Raw genomic sequence first — 19,240 nt, 5'->3', positions numbered from 1 at the left:
AAGGGTTAGTCCTCTGTTTTCTGACCTGATTTCTCTTATCAAAAATGAAGTGTAAATGAGTATAGCTTTCTGAACCAGATGAGGCTGCACTGATTTGCACCATCCATGTATTTAGTTTTGTAAGTGAGAGATCACTTGCTGCTCGCTTCATGCTTTTCCCCTGTATGTTTATTAATACTCTGCTATCCAGCTTTTTAACATACTGCCATGAAATAATACAGTTATCTCAAAAATTGTCTCTACCTCTGCATAGAAAAAATAAGCTTAAGCACACTTTTCAAACAGAGATACAAGATACAAGAAGATGGTTTAGGATGTGTGTATGTGGTTATATCTAAATGAACATCATGAGCTGATTATGGTTTTTTGCCTCAAGGGATGTTTTCCTTAAAGATTTGAAAATGTTGTCCAATTTGAGCTTAACCCTGGGACAGATTTCTCTAAGTTTGCATTTGAAGGTCATAGTCCAGCAAACACTTACCCAAGGGCAGAATGTTTCTCCTGTTAACATAATATTGAAAGCAACAGGAACGTCTACATATATATAGATGAGCACATGAGCTAATATTTGCATTCTTAGTTTTCAGCATATTGCGCCCTAGTTTTATTTCRGCTTATTTGAGACAATTGCCACAATAAGCAATGGCAGTAATTTTCCTGCTTGAGTATTCTTGATGTATTTTTTTTTTAATCTACCAATACTTTTCAAAACGAATTCTTCCTAGAACCCAGTACTTATTTCTTACTTATTTCTCCGAACCATAACAGCAAATATCTGTATCACAAAAAACAATCAAAATACAGTAGATGTAAGCACAGAAGGAAACTGTTTTTTAGTGCCTGTGAACTTGTATATAGGTAATTCTGCATGCTGCTGCAGGTCCTGAAAATGCCTCTTGTAATGTGATCCAGATAAGATAGGAAAATTACCACCCCCAGGCTCATTTTAAACCAGTGGAGGAAGACAAGTGTGTCCTATTGCCCTCCAGAGACTGATGGGATGTGAATTACTTGGCAAGGTGCCTTTTGTCAGGATCCGATTTAGATGCCAGAGCAAATGCCTAAAATTAGGTGAGATAAGCCACAAGAGCAGAAAATATAAATGAAAGCTATATAAATATTATTTCTGAAAAGTGGTATGGCAAAAAGGCCCCTACCAGTACAAAGTTAYTTGGGCTGAAATTGCCTCAAGGAGATAGAAGAAAATTGCTAGTAGCAATTGCATTCTTCCTCTTTCTGTTTCCCTTTATCCTTGTCAAGCTCTTCATGTTTTCCATGAGTCAGTCCATGTGATGCCACAAAATGTTTCATTTTCACAGTGAAAACTGGAAACAATTCAAAGCAAGCAGTTCTTGTTTACTCAGAAATCTCTTGTTCATACAGGATCAAGCTCATAATTTGTGTTGTAATGGAGTCTGGCCGATTGTGAGTAAATTGCTTCAATTTGATTAACAAGTTTGATAAAACAATTCTTCTCTTCATAGTGGCTCAGAGCAGACCCAGTTGGTGAAGTGGCTTTACACTAGCAAGATTCTTTGAAACAAMTTTTTATTTTTTAGTTAGAATGACAATGGCTTTCTTTGTGCTATGCTATTTAATAACCATTTGGATGTAATAAAGGTATCTCTGCTTTTGATATTTCAKTATTTCCTAAACACTTTCATGCTGTGTGACTATGTGGAGTATAGAGACCTTAAAAACAGTTATGTTCTGTCAGTTATTTTCCTGGAGTTTTCAGTCTAGGGCATCTCATTAAATAAATCATACCCTAGTAAGCTTTCTCAATGTTTTGATGGAGACAATATTGTCACTGCTAATGAGTTATCTGGTACAATCTGCTAGTGACAGTCACAGTGACCTTATCAAATCCCTCTACACAACTGTAATTTGTCATACACTAACTGAAGCAGGAAAACATGTGAAATAATCTTCAATCGATATTGTAAACAAATAACGAGATAAAAACTTTTATATAAATTTACCYAGAAGGTACCCTTTTTTTCTCTACCTGTATTTCGTTATGTTGCCACACTGTCTCTTTCTTGACTAGCACATTCAGGAAGAGCTCTTCTCAGAAATATGCATCTTATACTTCTCCTGATGTTTGAATGGGTTCCATACAATGGACAAGCTTGCTATGTCTGCTATRCTTGGGCTTTAGTAGAGTGTCTTTTGATCCTGACGGTAGCCAAGTGTCCATCTCTAAACAGGCACAGTTTACATCTGCCTAAGAGAGTCATGGATTTTAGGAGCTATTTTTTCCAGTAGTTTTTCTTTGCAGCCTTAAGCCATGGCTGGTACTGACAATTCACTTTAGGATGGACAGCTGGCATTCTTTGAATGGTAGATCTTAATTCTGAGAATTTATCCAACAGAGGTTTGGGAAGTTCAACAAAGAAAGTGCATATTCCCGTGCCTGAGACAGAAGAAGTCTTTGCGTTGGTACAGGGTGGGAGCTGACTGACTGACTTGGGTTGCAGTCGTGCTAGGCATTACAGTGGATGCAAAGCTGAATGTGAGCCAGCCCTGAACTCTCATTGCAACTAAGACAAGCCATATACAAGGCTATATTAGAATCATGTGGCCAGCAGACTGAGAGAAGTCCTTATTCCCTTCTTTGGACTGCTGAGACTGCATTTGCAAATTTGTGTGCAATCATCTTGGACTCCTCTAATGTAAGATGGATATAACCCCATGGAAAAAAAAAAAAAGACGCTACACATACACAAAAGATATAAAGCAGTGCAGTAGYGGAACAGGTTACCCAGAGAAATTTGAGAATATAATTTGCAAGAAGTTTTCAAGACTCTGCTAGGCAAATATCGGAGACCTAATCTGAAGGTGATCATCAGCATCCTGCTCAAAGAAGCATATCTATGGGGCTGTAGCCCTCCTGGTTTTTTGAGCTCAGTTCTGTGGTGGTGATAGCCAGGAAGCACTGCCTGCTGTGTTGATGGAGACTGCCCGTGCTCATTAGGTTTCTGCAGTGCAGGGAACAAATCTGCTCGGATCTGAAATTGGGACTACATGTTGCATGCCCTAAAAGTGAGCGTCTGAATGATGAAATCAGAGAGTTTGCCTTATTGTCTGTATCTATGCTGTATTGTTTAATCCAGATTTAACCCAATAAGTCTGCTGRCCTGCATCTATTAAATCTGCAGTCAGATACTGATCTCATCTAGGATGTATCAAGTTCCAGATGTGCTGAGAGGAGAAATCCCATCTGCAGCTGATCACTTCTCAGCTGAATCCAGTGCCCAAGTGGAGTAATAGTCACCTTTTGAATCTGCTTAAGCTATTTAATTTCATCCACACAGTGAATACTACTACCTGCAGCCAGTTTGGCAGCCCAGCAACCCAGGCTAATTCTTCATGGAGCTGGCAAATACAGAAGCACTCAAAAAAGTTAAAAGTSATCTCACTGGTGAGGCAGAGATCACTAGGTCAGACACATCCTAGTTGAAACTAGAGACTGGCTGTGCAGCCTCCTACTCTGCTGTGCTCTATTTAACCAAGACTTTAAGCTAATTCCTTTGATTTATGGCACTAGAGGAGCAGAGGAGTTTGTCAGAGAAGGAGTCTAACAACTGGCACCAATCTCAGTTGTTACATGTCAATGAACAAAATAAGGGCCACCTAAGTGCAGAGACTGTAAATGAACAAAGCAGGAGAAAGGGAAGATACAGTTAAAGTCTGTTGTCAGCAAACTACACTGATTTACAGTTAAGACTAGAACACCAGCGGTATTGTCACTTTTTGCTGAATTTTCCAGAGGTGGCCTTCCAGAGTCCAAGTGCATGAGTGTTGCATCTTTATTCTCCTTTGGAAAGTAAAAGAGAGGAAGGAACAGAGCAGAGTACAGCTGGCTTCTTAGCTCAGCTGGGTTGCAAAGCTTGCTTCTCCCAGCAAAGATGTGAGCCTGCATGCATGATCATCAAACCAAGGAGTAAAGGATAAGCAAGTGACATTGGTTTTCTGCATCCTGCTGGCTGGCTAGTCCAGTTTTGTCCTATAGGCAGTACCATTAGCTGCTTCTTCTAAAGGGTAGGAGCAGAAGAGGAAAATTCCTGCAGTCAGGCTCTTATTGCAGTCATGAAGTAGTAGTGAAGAGGAACTTCTTTTTACCTGTTCCCAACATTTCAGTCTCTGCTGTCAAATGTGGTTCGATACAGAAAGCTGTTTCTCCTCTGAAGCTGCAAGCCTGGCTGCCAGTCAGTATACCAAGCTCAGTGGCCCACACGATATTTTTTGCTAGGAAGACCTGGTTATTGGTTATTCGCCTGAGACCTGCTTATTGAAAGATTAAGCAGAATAATTCTAATAYGGAAGATCTAAAGTTTGTTTATTCCTCAGTCAGTTGTATTGTGACAGTAAGGAGATTCAATCACAAACTCCCTCAGGCTAAGAATGATCTGAACTGATCTTAGGTGAATGCTGTGATCTCCACAAATGAAAAAGGAAATAAAGCTTCATCTTTAGCAGCTTTATGCAGTTAGTCTTTCATTTCTTTGTCTTTTATGAAATATGCTGAGGAATGAAATACCTCATTTAAGGKCAATAGAAGATTTTTTTTCTTACAGAAGAGCAATTGTTTGCTTTTGACATTAAAAAAAGTATCAATGTTTTGTTTTAAAGTAATACTTATTTCCAGTATTTTTAGTTTGGCAGACTTGTTTTTGCATAACTCGAGTGTRTACTAAAAAAGGATCAGAAAATATAGTGAAGGAAGGGGTTATTTATGTTAAAATAAGCTGACTGAACTTGATCTGTAAAACTGTGTTCTGTGCCTACTTGTGTCTTGGAGTTTAACAGCAGGATATTTTAGCCACTTTTTGCATAAATGTATGTTCCTCAATTCTGAAATGTCTAACTTAAGACTCTGAAATCTAATTTATAGAGGTGCTTGKCATTCATATCTACAGCTAAAGACAGCAGGAGTTTCACTTTGATAGTGTTTTATTATGGAATTATCTAACAATATTATAGTACAGAATAGTACAGAATCTTTAAATCAAAACAAAAAAAAAAACTGAGAGAAAGCACAGACCTCTTGAATTGGACACACTAAATCAGTTATTTAATAAGAAAATACCTGTCTCCATCTCAGTTCTTCAGGACAGAGTATGGATAATAATGGCCCCTTATCTATTTTTGTTGGTTTTTTTTTTTTTAATGAAAATAATAAATATTTGTGAAGTACTTMTGTTCTCTGGTGATGTTAGTTTTACAAAAGCTTGACAAGAAATTATTAGTTGTGTTTTCAGAGCGGAGGTAGAAAGGCATTCAGTAGATTAGGGAAATGTCAAGCAGCAAGGAAAAAAAAAAGTAGTTGTTTAGCCAACGCTACCCAGGCAGTGCCCTGAATGATGTAGGGATCCTTTTATCATGTAATTAAAGATTGAGAAAAATGGGTAGGCCAACACAGGTTTAATTAAAGTTGTACAGATATCCTTGCATTTTTTAACTGCCCGAGGTGAATTGAGCCTATGTCACCTTCAAGAGCTCCTCTGTCAAACAACGAGAAAAAAAAAAAAAAGAAAATCTCAGCTGTTCTGTTTGTCTGATGGCAGCCTTTAAAAATGAGAAATTTGGGTACGTCATTGATAGGAAAAATGGGATTCACATCCCAGGACTCTAGCCATAAAATTATCTGGCAGTCACTAGTCTTCCTGTGTAATGGAGCTCTCCCCTGAAAAGCAACCAACGGCAATGTTCTCTTATGGTGTTTGCCCTCAGTGGAATAGAGAATATATGGGGAAAGACCATGCCTGTTACTGAAATGTCAGTAAAAATAGCAAATTTAACAGTGACAACAAAAGTGGAATCTGACTTGAAGGTAGGCTATGAATGTTAACAGTTACTGAATGAAAGATATATGTGATCTATCTCCTGAAGATTCCAATATTTTACATTTTCATTAGAAAATTCAACTTGGATGGCTATATAGAATGCCAAAAAGTACATTCCCACAGTTATGATTCTAGAATGATTTTGATGTTTTTGGTAGTTGCCTGAACATCTCATGCATGTTAATGAACTCATTATAGTTGTGATATGAAGATTTTTCCTCTCACTGCATAACATGAATTTGCTAACTCAAAGTAAGATGAAAATGAGTAAAAAAGAAGTACAGGAATCAGATTTGCTTTTCTTTGCATAACAACCTTTTGTTTTTAAGCATATGTGGACTACTTCAGTTGTATTGAATTATTTAGCTAGTCAGCCATCTCACCTATTTAACTCTTTGACATCTTTCTGTTCCAGTTTGTTTCTGTGAATTAAGTTAGCTTTAAAAATTGCATCAGCACTTTAATGGAAGTAAGKATGTAGTGTTTCTAGAAGGTATGCGATCATTTAATATGCTCTCTGTAATTGGCATTGGTCAAGTAAAGCTCTCAGAGCAGAGCCTTGCACACAGCTATAAGGGCCCCGAAGAGGTCCCGTAGGTGCTCCACATCCAGGTGCCCCATGTGAATGGCTTTATTTCTCCTCTCTTTCAGGCTGTTTCCAGCTATGTAACATTTTCCGAACCCATGACATGGAAATAGACCAGTGCTTGCTGGAGTCGCTTCCCTTGGGCCAGCGGCAGCGGCTGGTGAAGCGCATGCGCTGCGACCAAGTGAAGGCCTACTATGAACGAGAGAAAGCCTTGCAGAAGCGGGATGGCTCTGCCAAAAAGCTGAGACATGGCAAGAACCACCGAGTTCACTTCCGTCTTGCCGATGTGATTCAGGATGCCATCGTACGTCACGATGATAAAGAAGGTACCCAGTAACGTTGACTTGTTTTTTTCCAGCTATGTAGGGGAAGGTTTCGGAGGAGATGCTCTACTTACCTATATTTGGGAAATGTAAACCTGTGTTTGGTAGTTATCATAAATGTAGTAGGATATATTTCATGCTATGCAATATAGCATATTCATTAGGACGTAGCCAATAAATCTTCAGAAACCAAACAAAACCACTCTGAGTTTACTATATCTGTAAGCTAATATATTTCAAGACTGGTTGGGGCTATTATCATGATTATATGTGATCTCCTTATATATCATCAGATGGAAAAATTCAGACATGTTACTTTGAAAATTAGCCTCCCATTTTTAGACCAAAATCTGAAAGTTACATCTGAAAATCTGAAATTACAATTTGTATGTAATGATATAACTAGCATGTATTGAGATGTGTTGCAGTATATTCTGTTGCCAATTAAATAGTTTCAGTCAGCCAAATTTTATCAGGTGACACCTTTCCTTGTGGATAATTACTTTTGTATGCTTGAAGTGCAAAGACTTTGAAGGGATGAATTCCACGCAAAGTATTACAACTCAGTTGGTTGTGAATGAGCCTGATCCTGCCATGTAGAGTGTATAATCACACTGGTGTCCAAGAAGATGACTGTGGAATGTAGGTACTTTAATTTAAATAATAATGCATACATACGGTGAAGAGAATATGTATTTTTTCCTAATTTTCCTGTTGGTTCCTATTTTCCTTTTGGTTTCAAACAGAAATCCTCAAGCTTTCACCTGATGTTCAAAAATTCAGAAAATAGATTAGTCTGAAACACAACTTGGCTTTTAATAGATCTGCTCACTATCTACTTTTACTTCCTTATTCTTTCTTAAAGCATCATAACCCATGTGGCTAGTGCTTAGGCGTATGTTTTTTTCTTTTTTTCTTTTTTTTTCTCCATTTTTTTTTACACTTTCACCCTTAGAAGAGGGTATGCAATCACAGATTTATGCAATAGCAGATTTAACTGCATAACAGCTACATCTGTTTTCTTCATTTCTGAGGCCTGTACATTTGTCAGAATTGTCAGAAAATCTTGAGATCCTAACAGTTCTAGCACTACTCCCTGCTTCATTGGTTCTTCAAACTGAAGCAGTTCTCAAATCTATTTAACGGTCTCTGTCTCTGGTGCTGTTTTAAGCAAACTTTTGTTTGTTGATGAGTCCTGGAAGAGTTCTACTTGGTTTGGGGACCTGGCTAAAAAAGTGCATGTCAACTACCAGATTAGCTGTTAAGTGGAAAATGAGAATAAATTGAATGAAGCTCAGGGAAAGGCAACAAAACCAATAAGAACTGGAGAAAGCAATTTAAACAAAAGATGAAGAGCTAAATTTGAGAGGAAGCAGTGAATGTGTTTGAACTCAGCTGGCAATAATTTGTCAAGATGAAATGTCCATTCTGTAAGCAATGGATTTTTTACAGTTGTATGAAGAGATTATTATTTAGTATAAAAAGTGGAAAGAGGCAATAGCTATAAAGTAGAATAGAGCTAGTTACCCAAGTGAAACTTAGCAACATTTTTTTTTAATATCAGAAACTATATTGACTGGACAGCAGATTTGGAAATGGTGAGAAACAGTCTGGTTAGGTAGATGAGGTAAGTTAGATAACATGAATATCTATCTGCAAATGAATTTATAATGAGACTAACATGGAGACACATTTCACGCTTGAACCTGATGGGAATTTTGCTCTTAAGAGTTCAGTGCCATTGTTATTCATGCAGAATATATCTTCTCCAAAATTGGAGTGCTTGCTATTGGGCACCAAATGCATTTCTGCTAATGTATGCTAATAATAGGATCATTAGTTTGGATTAAAATTAATTTTTCAATGGGCTTTTATAAGTTTTAGCAGTGACATGCTTTGTCTCAATTTTAATAATGAAATATAGATCGAACACCATAAAGCTAAAAGTTAGCAAAAGGTTGTGGTTTTGTTGTGTTTGGAGACATTTTAAATGATCAGTTTTAGTTTTTCTRTTATTATTTTAACTGAAATTTGGTCTTTCTTCTGAACCAGGAAAAAGTGAAAAGAAATCTTCTCTCTTGTTCCCCACCCCAGCTTTGCATCTGGTCTCTGTGGACCAAAGTCACCCACACCTCATAGCACTGCTGATCGTTTTTAGAGATTCTGCAACTATTGTTCTCATACACATGTAGATGATACATATATACATATAGGAGCAGAAACCAATGAGCCAGTGAGCRTAATGTGTTGTCTGACAAAGTTTCTTTTACATATCTACTGCTGTCAGGAGAACAACTGTGGTTCAGTTGCCTTTTAAATCCTACTCACTGTTGTTTTTTGAGTTGTCATTCATATTAAGAATAGGCATTAGGATATTTGTCCTGCTGACACCAGCCATCTAGTGCTCCTGCAAGGTGGAAGCCAAGGAGGTTTTTGCAACCTATTGCTTGCACAGACATGTATGATTAGTGTGAGCTCATATTTTCTTCTTTGATATATATGCTCCAGTATTTGCTCGGGACCCACACATCAGCTTAGACTCATGTATGAGCAATTAGGAATTGAATTGAGTAATTAGGAAATAAAATGAGTGACTTGCAGCTTACATTTCTGCTTAACATACAAGAGAGTCATGCTCAAAAGATCTGGATAGCTTGGCCTCTTGAGAGTATTTGATGCACATTTTTTCCAAAGAAAACCTTGAGTTAGTACTACTGACAACAATGGGAAATGATGACAGCTTTAAAAGAGGTGATTTTTGAACATCTATGGGCATTGTGAACTAACAGATAATCTTGTCCTGATGAAAATGGTATCAAAAAATGAAAATGGCAGYCTTGTACCCTACATCTGTCAGAGAAAGGAAACTAAAGGATAGATTTTTTTTTCAGTCATCTCTTGGAATATTCTGTAATCCATCCTTTTAGAAATCTTGTAGCATTCCCAAAATCATAAGGCTGTCAGAGATGCTGCATATGCAATAATTTTTGTTACAGAGGCACTAAGCCGAAAAGGAGCCATAAAAGATACAATAAGGTCTGCCATGCTTATGGGGCATAGAAGGTCAGGATAGGAAGCTCAAAGAGCCAAGAACTCAGTGTTGAGACATAAGAGSTACTCCTGTGAAAATCAGCATGTCAAAAGGGAGTGCAGAGTCCTCAAAACTCATTAAAGTTCACTTAATTCTTTTAGTGGGAAATATGCTAATTTTGTGGGAGCACTGTGATTCCAAGTGGGTTGGAKAGAAAAGTGATTGGATGCTAATGCTAATGCTGCACCTGAAACATAAAGTCTTCCCTTGGAGCCTGAGACTGGATCTACTTACTTTATTCAGCCCTCGCTACTTACACGCTGCCTGGGCATCTTCTACTAGCATGGCCCTTTCTCTTAAGCTGTGAGAGAGTATGGTGACTGTGGACAACCTCATTCCTCCTTCACCATAGGATATCTGGAAAAGCTGGAATAAGAAGCAGAAGATAAAATACCACTTCTGCTTCAGTTTTCACTGCTGGGGCAGGTCTTCCAGCAACAGGTCCTAGCCCCAGAATATTGGGTGCAGATTAGTGTCTTAGTACAAGGAAAATAAAGAGATCCCCCAGACTCTTTTCCACTTGAGATGACAGTGTGCCTAGCTGATCGAAGGGTTTGATGCTGTTGTGAGGTTTGGTATTATCCCAGCTGAACAGAGACCTGGGCAACCTGTTGTAGATGAGTCTGCTTGAGCAGGGGTCTCCAAAGGTGCCTGCTAACTTTAGTAATTCTGTGAGAAGTTGAAACTGAGATGAAGTACGTTTTTATTACTTTGCATTGTTTCAAAATCTAGTAATTGACCTACTTGATTGACCTACTTTTTTACTTCAGTAAGCTTGTTTATGCTTGAGGATTATATTTCTAGTAGTCATAGCTTGGGTACTTACCACAATGGTCTGGAAAATATAAGGTTCCACTTCCTGTGCCTGGCAAACCTGTAAGGGTGAACTTGCTGATCCTCAGAGCTCAGGTTTCAGAGCTGCCAGCATTCTGCTTAGAAAGCTGCAGGAGCCCGGGTATGTTCTGTGGATACAGATTTGTGAAGAGAAGTGGATAAACATTAGGTGAAATCTGTTGTCTGGTATCAGGAAACTGGGAAGGGTGTGAAGAATGAGGATCACTGAAAAATTATTATATAAACTGTACATTTTAAATATTTTTATAGTCAAAAAAATCTGGGAATAAATTTAGCTTATCTGTCTGCCCCAGGATTCTGACCTTCAACTACCTTTCCAGATGCCCAGGGACACCTTCTGACATCTGAGATCTCTCTTCTCAAACTGATTGTAGGGAATTTTTGGTGCCACATCCTTTCACCTTTTGCTAAGAGGAGCAGTTAGGAAGCTAGGCTCAGAGCATGACACTATCTTGTTTTTAAAGGTCACCCAAGTGCTGGGTAAGGATTTCATTTTTGCGTATCACTAGTAGTTAGAAGTATCTTTGTTACTAGACAAGTCTGAAGGATATTGGCAATAACAGAATATATTTAATGACAAAATGACAAAACACATTATTATGATTGTAGTTAGTGTAGGAAAGAGGTGTTGTGGCATTTGATCTGCTGAATTGGATCTGTATTGCTATCCTCATTTCACTAAATTAGACAATAAAACTTCCACCTTGGGTAAAAAAGGTGATTGTTGAGAAAAGGAAATCACTTTTGAGAGTTCAGATCTATCTTCTATGTCATCCCAAATTAGACTAAGCCATTCTTTCTTCCACATTTAAAAATCTTTTTATGCTCTTTTAGTATTGTTTAAAATAATTTAATTGCAAATTGCTGTTTACTCACACTCTCACACTCTAAACATCATGCAAACTTTTTTTTTTTCCTGGTAATGCATAGGGAATTCACTTTTTATTTAAAATATATGCACTAACTTTTTTTTTCATCAATATAAGGCTACTTTGGATTTTACAAACATTTTCCTTTATGTTATAGGAGAAATTTATAATATAGATGATAATCTTAAAGTCATTACTGATGAATGTTGATTTATTAGGAACCACTTTAGCACAAATTGTAATACATGTTATGATAATTTATACAATTCAATATTGATAGACCCAATCCTTAAGAGAATAGACACTCTGAGTAGTGAAGTCAAGGGACTATTCAAAATATGTGAAATTAATGAGGTGCACAAAATTTTGCACAATCAAGACTTTAGAAGGGAAAATGTATACTATAACTGAATTATATTGACAAGACAGACAATTATATTCAATCTGCGTTAGGAACTCATAGGGCAACTTCGGTAAACACTAACAGAGCTGACCATAAGGCATGCTGCTGCTGACATAATTAGCCTATGYATGGAAAAAATGAAATATCAGTCAATCATCACTCAATCCACCCACTGAAGAAGAAGATTTTTTAAGAGCCCTAAAGGCTGAGGCTCACATCAAACCAGAGTCAACCTTCAATCCTATAGGTTCAGCATGGATGTTAACCTTGTTCAGTTSCACATATGCTGAATTCGGCAGCACAGGGTATCTTTTTGTTACGGCACAGAGAAACATAATGCCTTTAGTTATTAGGTAACAGATGTTAGGTAATTAAAGCAGCCCATTTCAAAAGCAATCATAAAATCACAGGGAGATGAAATGTGAATACATTTGAATTCCTACAGGATACCATGTGTGCKTTTTGTTCTTTTGAATTTGTGCTTACATTTTTATTAATTTAGTAAAGCTACAAGATGAGAACTGTATGCTAAACTACTTTTTGTTTACCAAAACAGAAGCTTATATATGTCACTGAAGTGAACAATAGACTTGATGGTGTGAATTTTATCTAAACTCTTCCTTCTTGCTGTGGACTAACCAAGAGGGCTTCTTTCCATACTACTTTCATTTCAGTCTTGAAAGCTCCCTAGGCAGTTGTAGCTGCAATTTTTGTTTCTGTGCATGCCCAGAACTACAYTAATTCAAATACCTATCTCCTACTTGTATACCCTCTACAGAACTAGACACAAGGCCATATTTCAGGTCCTTTGGACATGACCTAGTAGGGGTGGAGATAGATGACCTAGTAGGAGTGGTAGGGGTGGTGACCTAGATGGGAATCCCATAAGAAAACAGAGGTAGAGCTGTCATTTGCACCTTTTTGCTAGCCTAGAAGTTGATTTGCTTTGTTGACTGTGTTGACATGCTGAATCCTAGTGATCTAGCTTGCTGCATCAGAGGCTGTAGGAAGCTGACTGTCACAAGCTGTTGTRTGAAAACCTTGATGTTGTTATTGCCTCTACTAGCTCTGTTTCGAAAAAAACGGAGCTTCCCTTAGTTCTTTGGAAAATAGAAGTATATTCAAGACTATTTGTAGTCCTGTTTTCCATATTTAAGGGCTGAGAAGTCAACCTTGAGATAGGTATTTGGATTTATCAGTTCCTATTTGAAACTTCCAAGTGTCTCTAAGTTTATCCTATGGGATTTGTGAATCATCGCTCTGAAATGTATCTCTTTTGTAAGTACTGAATTCAATATTTGAGAGGAAAACATCATCAAAATATCTACTCTCTCTCTTTCTCTCCATATATATATATAAATATATGTGTATGTATTATTAAGACTGGTATTCACTTAGCTTTGAGCACTTTTTCCCCCCAAAAATCCAACTATTTCTTTTGGTAGACTGTGATAGAATGCTTTTTTTCAGTGAGACTGGTTAGTATATAAATTCATYGTGACTTTGCTTGAGCAAGACCTAATTCACAAGGCTTTAATGATTTAAAGYGTGAAGAGAAACTACTCGAAAGACCTTTACCTTATGTAAGCATCCATTTTTTTAGAAGTATAATTGGTTTTAACTGCTTATCTTTATAGACATCTTATCGGCACTTCCTTCAGTTTATTGGTTTCATTTGTTTTCCTCCATATGGTCTTTCCTTTCTGTGTAATACTAAAAGCAATTTTCCACTTTAGCATGCTCTGATACACACAAAAAAAAGCAAGAAACACCAAGACAAATCACTCATAAACTCACCACGATGCCAATAAGAGGTTGTTAAGCCACTCACTACCAACTAACCAGTATCTGGCAGTTTTCCCATTTATTTCAAAGGGGATCTGTGCTTGGTGTTCCTCACATCATGCACTGGGATRGGAGGCTATATATCAGCACCATTCAAAAGCCTGTTCTTGTGATGAAAGAGGACATCCACTGAGTAGCAGGTACTGCTGGCATTCCCTGAATGTAGTTAGACGTCACGCTGGTTAAAAGGGAATTTTCCTGTGATGGCCGAAAACTCTAGTCTGTACTGGTGAAATACAAAGAACAGAAAGATTCAGATCTTCCCTATCCATTCATAAGTTGATTTCTTCTCCAGTATATTTCTCTTCCATGATTCAGATTGATTTCCAATAGTATTTCAATTTAAAGGGGAAACTTCTCTGTATTTGACTTTCAATGTTACTTAAGGTATTTTTATTTCAATTACAGAATGATCTAGTAGAAAAATAACAGAGAATAACCTTTTTCTGTTTCCCCCTTATTTTAAAACAGCAAATCCTTAAAGCAATAATGAAGTCTTTATTAAAAATGTGGATGATTTCTTTTCAGTTTCTTAAAAACACTTCTAACATTTCAGATTATGCTAAAATTTGGCTTTTCCAACATAGTAATTTCCATTGTTGCAACAAGAGAATGCTAATTTAATGGAATATTAGCCATAACTAGAAAAAAGGCCACATTTGAGGATCCTGCAGCATATTGACTTGGGCTGATCACCATCATAATAGTTGCCAGGAGGAAAAGCATATTTCTTTGGATTTTTTTAAAAATGGGATAACTATGGGGAGTAATTTCATTTAGAAGTTCTGAAAGTAGAGCTAAACAAATATAGCTCAAGCTGCTAAATGCTAAATGCAACAGATATATTTTTTAATTGAAAAGCTCTTTTCTTATGCATGAATTGTAGTATTTTTCTCAGTTAAAACACAAATATATGAGAGCTGTACTTTTTCTTTCTGTTTTTTTCTTTCTGTTTTTTTCTTTAAGCCTATCCTTCCTCAATAAAAATTCTAAACATGAAATATGTATGCTACTTATTATTTCAGTCATCCTTTTTTCTGACACGTACATTAATGGATTCTTTTTCTTAATACATTTAGGTATCATAACTTGGTGTGCAGGGCTTCAGCCTTTTGTAAATCAAGTTGTCAAAGAACAAGCTCTGCAGTTCTAAGAGAGAAATGAATAAAACAGGTCTATGACATAAAGCATACACAACTGATTTTTCTTGATTTTGGCTTTTTGCAGCCATCACAGTAACAGGTTATTACAGGGAAGGAACTGAAGCTAGCAAGAATGCAATCAATGAATCTAAGGGAATAGGTAATCTAGCTTGTGTTCTTACGCGAATTGTATTCGAGATCAGAGGTAGGAAGGTCAGCAAATAAGGGAACATTGACAGTATTTCTAAATGTCATGCTTTAAACATGCATTTTAAGTATTAGGTAAACAATGCAAGGTAGAATGATGACAGTCAGCCTGAGGCTGTGGATTGTTTTCTTGTTTTGTGGCTTTCCTGTGCTTGTATATTATGGTGTGGTATATGTGACCTTGAAGCAGTACACACTGAGATTCTACATGAGAAACAATAAAATAGTTGCAGGAGGTGATTCTCACACTGTGTACTGTTTAGAGTTTTGATTAAATTCAGACTCAAAAGGCAAACATGACAGCTGCAGCATTAAATCACTGAGCTAGGGTCTATGCTCCAGATTTTAGTACTCACAACTATTGTTGTTATATAGTGGTAATTTTTCCTAGAATTCCACCTTAASCCATTGAGAATAAGGAAAATAGGACTTGCAGTTTTCTTAAAACTAAAAGGATGTATCTGAGGTGTGAGCTGCTCCTTTTTTAGTATACCAAGGAGCATCCTCTAAGAAGGCACGAGCTGGTAATATGATAAACATTTTAATAAATCCTGTCTAAACTTGGCTGGCTTTACTGAATTCCTACATGGGATGAATACTGCATTTGTTTTGGTTTAAATCTTTCCTCCTTTCATTCCTTTTCCCTCCACCTCCCCCAAAAAAACCCTAATTTGTGCAACTGTTCATACATATAGACAGAAAAAGTCTGATGCAAGGAAAATATGTCTTTGCAGTTCCACTGATGTTTACATGGGCGTTAATTTGTTCTGTTTATATATACATGATTTGAATTATATACATGCATATTCTTTTTGGATTAGCCCTCATGATCTCTTGGTGCTTGAAGACATACATTTCTAGTACAGAGTTCTGGCTTGATTTTTCAGTTTTGTGTGCCAGATAGATTATGTGCCTGTGTAATTTACAGGTCTGGCACATAGACTGTTTGAGCAGAAGAGAAATTGGCATTGCATATCATGTGAGAGTTACATTTGTGCAGTGCAATTCAATTACAGTTACAACTGTAGCTTAGCAGTTCAGCGCAAACCATGTGACTCCTTGTGGACTCATGGTACGTCTTGGAACTGGAAAGTACTTTGCTGTCAGATGATGTGATTTTGGCTACCCCTTTCCCTTTTTCACCTCATGATTGCTGAATTCATTGAGTTGTAGAATCATTCAGGTTGGAAAKGATTTTGGAGCTCTCTTCTCCAACCTCCTGCTCCAAGCAGCGTTAGATGTGAGATTAGGTAAGATTGTTCAGGGTTGTGCAGTTGGATCTTGACAAATTGCAAGGGTAGAGATTGCACAACTGCCCTAGGCAACCTTCTCCATTGTCTGAAAATCTGTGGTGAAAAAGGTTTTACTTGCTTTCTATTGGAATCGTTTCAGATCATGTCTCTTGTTCTCCTGCCATGCTCCACTGCGATGMGCCTAACTCTGTCTTCCAAGCAACTTCCTTTTTGGTACTGGCAGGCTAATATTAGTTCTCCCTGAAGCTGCCTGTTTTCCAGGCTGAACAAGCACTGCTCCATCAGCCTCTCCTCACAGAGCAGCTGTTCTAGCCCCCAGCTAGAAGCTTGTCAGTGGGGAGACAAGCAGTTGAATGGATTTAGAGGTTTTAATACATGGCAGGGAATGGTGAAGGCAAATGAGAAACAGAGGTCTGCAATTCAAACATCTATATCTGAATTTTGGAGAGGACTGAACTGAGTAGAATATTGAACTAAGCCAATTCTCAGTGTCGTAGTGCAAGGACAGGCTAAGCAAAATGCAGGGGTACCTACTGGAGAAAAAATCACTCTACTTCAAAGCCAACCTGTCACCTTGGATGTTGTCTGTTTCCATCAATCATGAAACAGACATAATAACCTTCAATGTGATGTTTGAGTATCATTTTGTCCTCTACAGGCTTGTCTATAACTGCAGTCCACACCGTGACAATTCATCCCCATATGGGCTTGACACTTCTCGAGTAAAGCTGTATTTGCTATGTARTTTACTGATTGCCCTAACTCTGGCATGGCAGTTTGGCTCTTCTAAGGAGATTATTGATGTCAGAAGCATGAAGTACTAAGCATGATACAGAGTATCTGCTTTTCTTTTAACTTACCCAAGATTCCCAAGATCCCCAAGTACTTCGCTAGTAAACGAATGTAAGTTCACCCCAACTCTGATTGGTCTGCAAGCTTAATCTTCTGTGAACTTGATGATACTGAATGCAGAACTGAATTTCTTCCAATTTACCTCTGTGGTTGAAAGATGAACTTAGCGGAAATGTGGCAAAACTGTCCCTTCAGTCTCATGTCTGTCTATGTTACTTTTTAATGTCAAATACTGAAGACTGAAATCAGATGAAGTATTTAAATTGCTGGCATTTTCAGCTGTSTAGTATGGTAGCTCTACCTCGAGGCAGGAATATAGAAGTGTTTTTCTTCAAAAAATAAGATTTAAAGATAGATTTAAATTCACCATACAGAAGATTATACCTCAACCAGAAAATGTTTCACAGATCACAATTTTTGAAGTGCTAAAAGTGACTATATGCCACAAGCTATATGTGCATAATAAGGAATTTAGCCAGAAACACTTTTATTCCAATGAATTTGCAAGGTGCAAGGGTACAATAACAACAAAGAGGGACCTGATGACAGCAGTGCATCAAGCACTACCTGAATACAAATTACCTAAGTGAAAGGTAACAGTGAAGAACAGGATATTGAATTTGGGAGGCAGGGATCTGCTTTAGGCTTTCTCTTACAGAAAAGCTATGTTAATTGTCATACTATCTCTAGAAATCATCTGAAAGATAGAGTCAAGATTGGAGATGAAAATACAAGGAAAACTAGCAGGGTGATTGATGTGATTTCTGAGCAGAAACTGAGAGATGCCGAAATGACAGGGCAAGTATTAATGAAAGTTTGTTATCGCAGTCTTCTTCCAACATCTAGTTAATTATTACATTAAATTACTATAATGAGAAGCAGACTGTAGCCATATTAATCTACAAAGTTTCTGTAACATATAAGTATGAAGTATGGGGAAGAGCTAGAATGTAGTTGGCAGATGTAGAAAAACAGAGGTAAATCAAATCAAACAAATACACATGTTGGATTTGGAAGGTGGAGAGAAACTCTTGAATGATAAGATCTGCCAGGTGACATACACAGTATTCATTTTTCTGGGGACTTCTTTTTTTTATTTTTTTTACAATGCATCAGTTTTGCTTTTTTGTTTGTTAATGTAAACTTCCTCTGTTACAATTGTTTTCCATACARTAACAGTTTGGAGAAATATTATACTGATTATACCATATAGCAGGCTTCTGTGTTTGGTGGTTTACCTAAAAACAAGAAAAATATTATTGAAGTCACACTACTTTAATTGAAATTATACTGCATCTGAGTGTAGGGGAAATTAGTAGAAAGGTACTTCTGCAAGGAGAAGGCATTCTCATGCATAGAGAGTCAAGCTATATCAATGAAATGCATCATAGAATCATAGAATGCTTAAGGTTGGAAGGCACCTCAGAGGTCATCTAGTCCAGCCTCCCTGCTCACGCAGGGTCACCTAGAGCACGGGGCACAGGGCTGCATCCAAGCGGGTTTTAAAGATCTCCAAAGAAGGAGACTCCACAACCTCTCTGGGCAGCCTGTTCCAGGGCTCTGTCACCCTCACAGTCAAGAAATGTTTCCTTAAGTTCCTGTGGAACTTTTGGTGCCTCAGCTTGTGGCCATTTCCTCTAGTCCTATCGCTGGCCACCACTGAAAAGAGGCCGGCCCCCTCCTCCTCACTGCCTCCCTTGAGGTATTTATAGACACTGATCAGGTTCCCCCACAGCCTTCTCTTCTCCAGGCTGAACAGGCCCAGCTCTCTCAGCTTTTCCTCATAGGGCCGATGTTCCAGGCCCCTGATTATTCTGTTTTACCTCTATAATACTGGTACTTTTTGTTTCATATTTTCTTACTTGCCATGCAGGGGAGAAACTCCTCCAGTTGGCTGTCGAAATTCCAGGAGTCCATTGGGATCTCCACCTCCCCCAGGAAGGTGTTTCGGCCAAAGCGATC

General features: G+C 37.7%; 1 protein-coding gene across 1 annotated transcript in view; it reads left to right on the top strand.

Moving 5' to 3' along the window:
• MYO16 (myosin XVI) overlaps nt 1-19,240 on the top strand; it is a 272,053-nt gene that overhangs the window by 13,453 nt on the left and 239,360 nt on the right. Inside the window, exon 2 of the mRNA XM_026034575.1 lies at nt 6,501-6,764. Within this exon, the coding sequence (XP_025890360.1) occupies nt 6,501-6,764 (264 nt within the window). The remainder of the gene's footprint in view (nt 1-6,500; nt 6,765-19,240) is intronic.

Source organism: Nothoprocta perdicaria, unplaced genomic scaffold, assembly GCF_003342845.1.
Source record: "Nothoprocta perdicaria isolate Ctin4 unplaced genomic scaffold, notPer1 scaffold_148, whole genome shotgun sequence".
In the NCBI taxonomy this organism is placed as follows: Eukaryota; Metazoa; Chordata; class Aves; order Tinamiformes; family Tinamidae; genus Nothoprocta; species Nothoprocta perdicaria.
Note: the sequence above shows the minus strand (reverse complement) of the source record. Positions and strands in the feature narration are given on the sequence as shown.